The sequence below is a fragment of the Nuphar pumila genome, chromosome 5 (genome assembly GCF_984573655.1).
Source record: "Nuphar pumila chromosome 5, dmNupPumi1.hap1.1, whole genome shotgun sequence".
NCBI lineage: Eukaryota > Viridiplantae > Streptophyta > Magnoliopsida > Nymphaeales > Nymphaeaceae > Nuphar > Nuphar pumila.
Window position 1 is genome coordinate 101227501 of NC_143253.1, and position 11172 is coordinate 101238672.

Consider the following 11172-nt stretch of genomic DNA (forward strand, 5'->3'; position numbering starts at 1 on the left):
CCCGCAATCTTCTTTATCGGGCAGCCGCTATTATGTCACCTTTATCGATAGTTATTCCAGATATACTTGGATCTATTTTATGAAAAACAAATTTGAAGTGTTCAAGTTTTTTCGCTCATTTTATGCCCTAGTTTGTAATCAATTTTCATCTCAAATTCAACACTTCCAATGTGACGATGGAGGAGAGTATTTATCAAAGGAATTTACTGAATTTCTCCAGGATAATGGAATAAGTCGTCGAATATCTTGTCCACACACACCGTAACAAAATGGTGTGGCAAAAAGAAAACACTACATATTGTAGAAAGTGCATTGAGCATGATACATGACACTCGTGTTCCTTTAAAACTGTGGACGGAAGCTTTTCATTCTGTTGTGTACATCATAAATCGACTGCCAATGAAATTGCTTGCGAATCAATCTCCTTATTTTACACTCTTTGGGACCCACCCTGATTATAATGAATTGCGAGTGTTTGGATGTATATGATATGTTCATATTGACAGTTCCCAACGTGACAAGTTCCAGAACAAGGCATGCAAGTGTAAGTTCGTTGGATATGCTGATCAATACAGAGGTTATCGCTGCTACGATCCCACTACTAATCACAGCAGAGTTTCACGGAATGTTGTGTTTGATGAAACTCATACTGAGAGCTCACGACAGGTAGAAGAACACATTGTGAATGATGTGGGTTATCAATCGTGGCTCGATGTTGAGGTGTTCGATCAAATGGCTACGGATGATGCTTCCTCATGTCATACACTATCGGCTGAACAGAATGAACCCGATGTACACCCACAAAGGGAAGAGTCGCCAAATACGCAGGATACTATGCTTACCATTTCAGATATTACAAAGTTTCAAGGGGTTGTTTATGTACGGCGAAATAAAAACAATGCTCAGCGAACTGATGTGGAGCCCAGAAGGCCTAAGAGGATTCGTTATCCTATTGAAAGATGGGTTAGTTATAACAACTTCTCTACAGACTTACATTTATTCATCTCCCAAATTGAAAAGCATGACGAACCTATTAGTTTTTCACAAGCATCTATGTCACTCAATTGGATTGAAGCCATGAATGAGGAAATGAAAGCCTTACATGAGTATGGAACTTGGAAGATTGTTCCTAGACTATCAAACAAAAATGTTTTAGGGTTTAAATGGGTGTATAAAATAAAGTATAAACCTGATGGATCTATTGAACGTTACAAGGCGAGGTTGGTGGTAAAAGGTTTCACTCAAAAATACGGGCAAGATTATGATGAGACCTTTAGTCTTGTGGTCAAGATAGGAACTATTTGATTAATTTTTTCTTTGTCGGTTCAGTATGGATGGACTCTCAGTCAGCTTGATGTCAAAAATGTCTTTTTGCATGGTAGCCTGAAAGAAGAGGTGTATATGGAGCAACCCTCTGATTATGCAGAATATAGCCCCAACCCACATGTTTGCAAACTACGAAGAGTCATCTATGGGTTATAGCAGGTTTCTCGTTCATGGTTTGACAGCTTTTCCCTTGAAGTTCAACGATATGGTTTCATTCGTTCTCATCTCGATCATTCATTGTTTATTTTCTACGATTATCAGGTGCGTACATTGATTCTTATATATGTGAATGATATTATTATTACTGAAAACTCTGATAACCACATAGAAGCTACCAAGGCCTTACTGAGTCGACAGTTTAAGATGAAAGATTTAGGAGTCTTACGTTATTTCTTGGGAGTTGAAGTGGATAGACAAAATGGATCTCTTTCGTTAACTCAACACAAATATACCTTGGATTTATTGGATAAGGCAGGCATGACATATTGTAAACCACTATCCACTCTAGTGTATTAAATCATAAGCTCAGTGCTCAAGATGGGGAATCATACAAAGACTCCAGGCAATATTGTAGTCTTGTGGGTATGCTTCAATACCTCACCTTCACCAGACCAGGTATTGTGTATGCAGTGAATCAAGTGTCACAATTCATGCATGACCCACGAACAGAGCATATAAATGTTAAGAGAATCCTTCGATTTTAAAAAAAAACTCTTCAAGACGATCTAGTTTATCATCGGTCCAAGTCCAAAGGGGAGCGACATCGATTGGATGTATACACAGATGCAGATTGGGCTGGAGATCCAGATGACAGGCGATCGGTTTCTGAATATTGTGTTTTCTTTGACGGAAACTTGATAGCATGGAGTAACAGGAAACAACGTGCAGTTGCACGATCCAATACAGAAGCTAAGTATTGATCTATGGCGGCTGTTACAGCAGAGGCTACATGGTTGAGACATCTTTTGACTGAGATTGGAGAATCTATTATGCCCACCAATCTCTTTTGTGATAATCAGAGTGCCATACAAATTGCCTTCAATCCCATTCATCACAGTCGTACCAAGCATATAGAGATTGATCAACACTTCATTCGGCAAAAGATCAAAGATCGAGAAGTTGAACTAGCCTATGTTCCCATGGCTGATTAAGTGGCAGATTTGTTTACTAAGGGCCTTAACAACATTCACTTTTGGTTTTTGAAGAACAAGTTGTCCATGGTTCAAAACCATGCACAACTTGAGGGAGGCTATTGAGACGGTATATATACATACGGGTCCAGATCTGGACCCGTATCTTTGTACTCTTATATGATAAATAATATTGGGTCTGGACTGAAGAATCACAGACCCGATCCAATCTGTATTAAATATATAACAGGGAATATAGGGCACTATCTCTAAAAAAAGAGAATTGTGTTGTTCATTGCCGCTCCTTTTCTTCTCTCCCTTTTTGCAACCTGAACCGGACACACGGTGCATGATTTCTGACAAACAAGGTCAAAGCGGGTAAGTTGTTGATGGATAAAAGAAGACGTATTTTAAACTCCTTGTGATGCAATTGATAGTATTCATATGCAAACATACTCAATTGTTGAGTATAATGAGAGCATACACAGAAAGGTCTATGTTTATTGTAGATTGGCTACTAGATTTTTTACTCTAGAAAGCATATATAATTACAAAAAAGGCCTAAGGTTCATGTTTATTAGAGATGATTGGGCAAAAAGTAGTTTCTCAAAAGCGTCGGTTGGTAAGAGATGTGAAAGCATGATTTTGAGTTTAAAATTTTGGAAGGTAGTGAGTTGTGCTCTGAAAACAATGGCTCCTTTGATTGACGTGCTTTGAATGGTTGATAGCGATGAAAAGCCTTCTATGGGTTACATTTACGAGAAAATGAACCATGCAAAGGAACAAATCAAGGTATAAGTTAGGTTTTTTGTATTCTACTAAATATAAATGTTGTTTTTTAATTTTAACTTAGCTTTTATAATGATTATTTTCAATTATTTTACTTAATAGGTAAATTTGTGCGATGATGGAGAAGGATATGAACTGAGTTTAAAAAATAATCGATAAAAGATTAAGCAATCAATTGCACAAACCTTTGCATGCAGTAGGCTTATTTTTTAATCCAACCATATATTATGAGTACGAAAATATCGAGTCCAGCGAGGAGATAAAGAATGACTTATATGATTGCATTAACCGTCTTGTTCAAAGCGAAGCGGATCGAGATGCACTAGTAGACCAACTCATAAGATATAGAACTGGCAGCAAAAAAGAAGAGAAAAGTGCAAATGCACTCGCTTTACATTATTTTTATAAATTATATATTTTATTTACATCTAATTTGATTTTTTTTAGTGGATTGGTGATTTTTTTTGCCATTGATTGTCCCCTAACTCCAAACCTTTGTTGTTTGAGTCTTAGGCTTCACATGCAGTGCATCACAAAACCCACAAAAGAGGCTTACAAAATATAAAAATAATATTTTATTGATGTTCAAAATATACAAGAAGCGTTACATTGAGAGGGGTTCGCAGTCCCCTATATATATATATATATATATATATATATATACAACATGGGAACACAATAGAGACTTTGGAGCTAGTCCAACAGTTCTATTTAGAGCCGTTGGACCAGCTCCAACAGCTCTATTGATTAGTCAACTTTATGTTGACTAGTTCAAAAAGAACTAAAAAGGAAAGAAAAGAAAATATAGTTACAATAATAACTATATATACATATGTATATACGTACATAATACATATACATAAATTGATATGTACATTGTATACATATAAATATACACATATATTATATACATCTACAATATACGTATGGATATATACAATTTAACAATGTGATATTTTAAAAAGACTGGCTCTTGAATCATCTAATTATAATGCATAGTCAAGATTTTTTTAAGGCATAAAAATTGATGCTTCAGAATTTTCATAAATATTCAGGCATCCAAAAATCATGTTCTTTTCTAAAAAAACATGATCCAATAGTCACTTCCTAGCAAATGGATTATGCTGAATACATCTGCAGGGTCGGATCTGCAAAACAAAACGAATCGGAAATGCCTAGTTCACACTCTAGTTCTCATATTTCAGTGGCTGTCACATAGACACTCGGCATGTGTATCCCATATCGACATGACATGACACTCAGACATGACATGGACACTTGATGGACATAGTCAAACCAGTTTCTCACACAGTCACCAGTGTCGTTAACTTTATCTATTTCTTTTATGATATTATTTACTTGTTTTGTATTCACTTGAGTTCTTTTATTTTAACATGCCATCCATTACATTACATGTCAATTTCAACTTGGTTTCATTATTTGGTAGTGATTTAGAATTGTTTTTTTTTTACACTCACACATACCTCTGCATATGGTCATGTCGTGTCTTATTTTTTAAAATTATCGTATTGTACCCAGCATATCTGCATCGTGTCCTGCTCTTGCATATGTATTCATGTGACATAGCCTAGTGACCCTATATATATATATATATATATACAGAAATTCGTAGCTGCGCAACCCTTAGGTGTGCAGCTACAGTGGAACGATGCTGGCAGTCCATCATCGCGCATGATGGACGGCCTGCATGCAAAAACAGCGCAAAAAACGTGCAAAAATGTGTTTTTGCGCTTTAGTGGCCATTTTAGACTACTGCTAAAGGTCTCAGTTCCGCTGGGACCTTTAACAGCAATCGAAAAGATCGCTAACGCCCAAAAGGATGCACCCAGCATTAATAAAAATGTTTTTTAGCGGCGATCCAGAACTGCCGCTAAAAGGGTGTTTTGCGCATTTTTTACGCTGTTTTCAGCATTCTTTGCAGGAAAAACGCTGAACGTCTATCACTCCCATGATGGATAATCAGCAAAACTCCACTCAGAGTTGCGCTCCTATGGATTGCGCAGCTACACACTACTATATATATATATAGGCATAGGCAGGTATTTAGTACCCACATGGGTAAGGAACCCACTAATTGAAACTCGGAGGAGGTTTTTTTACCATAGTCACAAATATCGGCATAATTTTCAAAATATCGCGATATTATCACTGTAAATTCAGCAAACAATAATGTAAGTAAAATATCGCAATATTATCATGAGAATATCGCAATATTATTGTGATATTATTATGTATTATCAATTAGTTTTACTGTTTTTATTTATTTATTACATTTCAAATATGTTTTTCTTCTTTCTTTTACATTTTTTACTCATTTCTTTTATTATTTATGTGTTTTTTGTCTAAACATGACATTTTCTTACTTATTTTTGTTATTTTTTAAGCCTCGAGAATTTTCCAAAAGTTATCACCAAACCTATAATATAACGAGAAATAGCCTTGCCGAGATATAGCCGATACCGATATTTGTGACTGGTTTTTTCCAAATCTAATCTCATGGATGTGTTCAACATGGTAAAAATAGTAGGACTTGACCCTTGCATTGTATTTTTCTGGATCTTTTGAGGATTGAAAATTCAGTACTGTATGTTGATTTTTCAACACCTGGAAAATCCAACATAATTGCCAATTTCTACTAACATAAACATGTAGATCACATCTGGAGGGTCAGATGTGCAAAAAAAATTGCAGGTTTTCATGAGTGGATTTCTTACCCACGAGGATAGCAAACATTAAGTTCATTAACCCATCCCATATATATATATATATATATATATATATATATATATATATATATATATATATATATATATATACACACACGTAAATGTTCCAGGCTACCAACAATCTAACAGATACAGAATTCAAAATTCCAGAAGAACACAAATATTTACAAAAATTTGGATGCCAGATAACTTTTCCAAAGTGAAGGACATTTTCTGTCATTTCCAAGAATCAATCTAAATTGCATGCCTTGACAGAGTAGGCAGGCCTGGCACCTAGCAGGGCCTAGGTTCCCAGACGAATGCCTAGATGGAGCCATGGAGGACACTTAAATCATTATTTTATGTTTTATAACAATTATAATTGCATTCTGTAAACTAATATTTCTTATGAATCTATGATTTTCTTTGTCTTAAACTATCATATTTTATTGGTCTCCCAGTGACACCTAGGCACCACCTCATGCTTTTGATTACTAAAGTGTGCATAACTTTCATTTACGAGCACCTACTGCACATACTTTTACTGAGTTTTCTAGATAAAATAACTAACCTTGAGAAGGTATGATTGTAGAACCCCATTCTTAAGAACCCAAGAGCCAATTGGAGGGCACTGCTAAGGTTCTTCAGCTCCCCATGCATCACCTCTGAATTTTTGACGCATCTGAATGCGGTTCCTCCTTGCTTCCTCTTGTTTTCGTAAGTCATGAGCACTGAACTTTGAACATGGTTTCTGTCCCATACCTTGTGCAATCAATCTCTGTGCTGTTCGTACTGAAGTCTTGGGTCTAGGATGAGGAGGTTCCAAATCTGAAAAATAGAATAAAATTAAAAAGGAAAAGAAATTGTAACTGAAAAGAATTCTATGGAGCTCTAAGTGGTGCAAACAAAGCACACAAGTTGACTTTTCACTCTCAGATACCTATTAGCAATCTTATTGGAAAACAAACCAGGAACCTTGGTATTTCTATTTCAGATGCATTTTCAAATTAAAAAGTATTACTTTCAGGTTCTCCTTAAATATCTTCCTGCCAACAATAAATACTGTTTAATATTTAATAAAGTTGGATTGATTAATCCTAAACTATTAAATGCTACTAATACATAAATAAGGAAATCCAGAAGTTCGCTAGAAAAACATAAATGAAGATTAATCAAATTGTGAAGTAAAACTAGACCTCTTACCACGGGAAATACAAAGACACATACCTTTTGCAGAAATTGAGCTAATGATGCTATCACTTTCATCCAGTATGCGTAAAGAGTATCTACAATGAACACTGTTAAGAGCTTCATAGGCTGCAATAAGAAAGTGAGTCACCAAATAAGAAACATATTGAGCAGCAACCATTCAAAGACAAGGGGTCTAGTTGATCCTTTTCCTTTTATTTCTCAGTCACAGAAAACAACTTCATCGGATCAAGGAAACAAGGAAAACAGTTAAGGATGAGAGGATGCTTAAGTGAGTCAGTTGTAACTTTCAAATCATATATGACACTACATTCTCCTGTAAAGCTGAGAAAAGAAAATAGTTGTCTTGGATATGTAACTAATAAACATGCAGGAACACCGAAAGCTGCTAATATCCACAAAATCGTGGTAGCAGTCAGTATGGTAACTAAGTCACATTCTATGAATTTTAAGTGAATGGCTAAATTTCCTCAAGTGCCTAACACATCAACAAAACTAGATGCTTTCTGACTCTTTTAACCATCACTAGATATAGAATGTTGTCCAATTCCCCAAATAGAGATCTATAGATGCACCTTATCTTTCTTTGTCAGAAGGCTTAGGAAGTTATCTCATTATGACAGCATCTATATGACTAACCAGCCAAGAGAAAAATAATACTTGTTATGAGAAAGATGCAATATCACACTCTGGCTTGTTTTCTTCCAAAGAATACTAAGATGTTTGAACTGTGGTTAAAAGCTCCATGGGTTGCACTAAACACAAGAAAGTGATTGACACTGGCTTCTATTGACCACAAGAAGAAATTCCTTTTGACTAGTAAGTCTCTTAAATCTTAACCCATAGTCAGAATGAAAATTAAGAGATCCAAAGTGAAAATCATTATCAGCGTGAACCAGTATAATGCCAGACAGGCTTCCAGTGCTTGCAGATCATCATATACCAGCAAACATGATTGGAAAGCAGCTGCTAGATTCAGTATTAAAGCAAGGGTTCAAAACTCCAAGGATTCATATGTTCAAAAGGAAAGACGCTATGTACCTAGTGATGGAGTTCTAAATACAGCGAGTGCAGTAGTATCATCAAACCAGCGTATAACAACTCCACGATCCCTGAAGCTCTCAAAATCCTTTTCCAGATCAGTTGTTCGAGTACTAGAAGGAAATCCATGAAGCACAAGAACATGACTAGTACCATATTGTGCTGAAATAATATAACAAAGCAAGCAAGAATTAGCAACATATAACTACATGGTTTGTACATCTGAGTACATAGAAGAAATAGCAGCTAAACAGAATGGATAGCTAAACAGAGACAATCTTAACTTAAATAAAAAAAGAAAAGTCACCAATGTCACATCATACATTCATTTATAACTCAATATATCACAATAGAGACATGCCCCAAAACTTAGCTGCAACATGTGGTCAGCCAGAAGTGGATCATCTCTAAACAATTACCACAGGAACAATCTAGCTCAACAAATAAAACTTACTGGTTTTATTTCCCATGGATTCTGTACGAGACTGGCAATCCACTTCATCTTCAGAACCACACCCATCTGTAGCATCAGCATGTTGGTCACTATATAATCCATTTGTCCAGTACATAAATGATCCTCGCCCCCGTTGCCTAGGAGCACGACATTCCTCTTCCAATGAAATCTTGGATGATCTATGTTCCAAATGTGACACAGATGAGTCCAAAGAAATCTTAGATACTTTGTCTTCCAAATCATGAAAATATAGCTCATTTGAAGCTCGATCTGCAATAGCTTCCCAATCTGCTTTTGGCACACATCAAGGACCAACAAAATTGGAGTTATAATCTTACAAATTAGAAGATAACAAAGGACGTAAGATAAATAAATATGCCCCATTGTCTTCATTATTTGCAGTTTGGCAAAATAGCCAAGTATCAAGAAGAAATGGAGAATATGAAGACTATAGATATTACATAATCCCTTCCTACAACTTTCTATAATATAGTTTCCTAATAAATATAAATTTAGTAAAGAAAATTGTGCCGGTTTAACCAAATACTTCAAAAGAAACTAATGGGAAATGTGGTTTCCTTACAAATCTCTTGGATCTGAACCATCTGGTTTGATCAGATGGAAGGCCCAGCTTATTGGTTCAATCCTAACATAGTAACATCATTGTTTTTGGCAGTAAGAAACAACAACATTAGGACCTCACAGATATTTGGTTTAAAAGATCTTCAAATAGGTTGAGAAGAAACCAATATAGAGATGAAAAGCTGGAGGACATCGAATCAAACTATATTGGATAACTAAATGTTAAAACAAACAAATGATTGAACATCTGTACGCAGGCAAGTACACATGGTTGAGAAAGAATGGGAATATTTAACTAGGTGGTTTTACCAAGTGAATGTTTCATTTAATACAGTTCGGGTACATGTTTCTAAACCAAGATTGAAGTGACATAGTAATTATCCACCTCTATGAAGGTCACAAATTTAATCCACATATTACTGCCACCAACTATCAAGAAGCAGTTGCACCATATCACCAGTTTTCTGCTAATTGGCTCTTCAAACACTAACCCCAATAAGGTTCTCTCTCTTTTCCAAGATCACCAAATAACCTAGATGATCACTGCCAACAATCAAGATGCAGTTGCACCATATTCCCAATTTTCCACTAGTTGACACTTCAAACACTAACCCTGATAACGTTTTCTCTCTCTTTTTCCCCATCAACAAATTAATCTACATATGATCACCACCAACTATGAAGATGCAGTTGCACCATATTCCCAATCTTTCTGCTAGTGGGATCTTTCAACACTAAACCTGATCATGTTTTCTCCCTATTTTCCCCCACCACCAACTATCAAGACACAGTTGCACCATATTCTCAATTTTCTGCTAGTTGACTCTTCAGTCACAAGCCCTGAATCCTGGTAATGTTTGCGCTCTCTTTTCCCCCCCATCACCAAATTAATCTACAGATTATCAGGACACTCAATTTTCTACTAGACGACTATTCAAACACTATCCCTGAATACTGCTTTCCCCTTTTTCTTTGGGATTCTGAAAACATGACTAAATGCAGAAACGACTCGAATGTTCTGCATGTTTAGCAACAACTTGAATCCAATAACTGTAGAAAATACACACCAACCCACGAAATTAGACTCCAAGAACCAAAATACGAAACTATTTAATCTAATCTTGCAAAATTCTTCGCATCTAAAGGTGGGTAGTAATCGGTAATAACATTTGTGAATCAAAATGAGAATTGTCGACGAAGAAATGTCATCTAAAGACGAAGCATTAAGGGAAACAAAATTGCAATTATAGGTTCTCCCACACGAATCCCACACCCCCAAAAAAATGAAAAAAGAAAAGAAAAAGAAGGAAAGAGAAAAAGGTTGCAAAAAAAAAATACCATCATCCGAGGAAGGCGAGGGGACTGATATCTTTGTCTTCTCTGAATCATGTTCCTGATCTTTCTCTCCATCCCTAAGTCGATAAAACAGAATTAATAAGAGAGAGCAAAGGAGAGAAAGAAATAGACAGAGATAGAAAGAGAAGAAGAAGAAGAAAAGAGATCCCCACAAGAGCGAATGAGTAACAAAAGAGTTTCCTGTCAAATCCCTCCTTTTCTCTTCCTCCATTGCCGTCAGCAACGTTCTTCGTCTTCGCAGAGGGAGAGAGAGAGAGAAGATTATTCGCACATATCTATAGGGCCGAATCGGATCGAATCAACCGAATCCGGGTCGGCTCCCTTATCTAAGGTGTCAAAGGATCGGATTTGACCGATATCCAACCCGAATCTAAATCTGATTAATAACACGTCTGGTTTCGGTTTAGGATTTCATAACAGAATCCGATGGATATCCGAATATGATTACATGTATTTATTCTGATTCAGTATTAGCCCTTCCCATCTGAATCTGAGTCTGATTACTCGGATTTGGTATTGAATAAATCGGACCCTAACCCAAACCGTTTATATTCCTCTC

At 36.1% G+C, this 11172-nt stretch overlaps 1 protein-coding gene across 1 annotated transcript in view; it reads right to left on the minus strand.

Annotated features, from left to right (window-relative positions):
- The window catches only part of LOC149837927 (uncharacterized), a 45191-nt gene extending 34333 nt beyond the window's left edge, over window positions 1–10858 (minus strand). The window contains exons 1-6 of the mRNA XM_090006272.1: window positions 10766–10858; window positions 10596–10669; window positions 8676–8963; window positions 8222–8383; window positions 7199–7288; window positions 6543–6799 (exon numbers count right to left, since the gene is read on the minus strand). Of these exons, the coding sequence (XP_089862398.1) occupies window positions 6606–6799; window positions 7199–7288; window positions 8222–8383; window positions 8676–8963; window positions 10596–10669; window positions 10766–10824 (867 nt within the window). The 5' untranslated portion in view covers window positions 10825–10858 and the 3' untranslated portion in view covers window positions 6543–6605. The remainder of the gene's footprint in view (window positions 1–6542; window positions 6800–7198; window positions 7289–8221; window positions 8384–8675; window positions 8964–10595; window positions 10670–10765) is intronic.
- Between the last annotated feature and the right edge of the window lie 314 nt (window positions 10859–11172).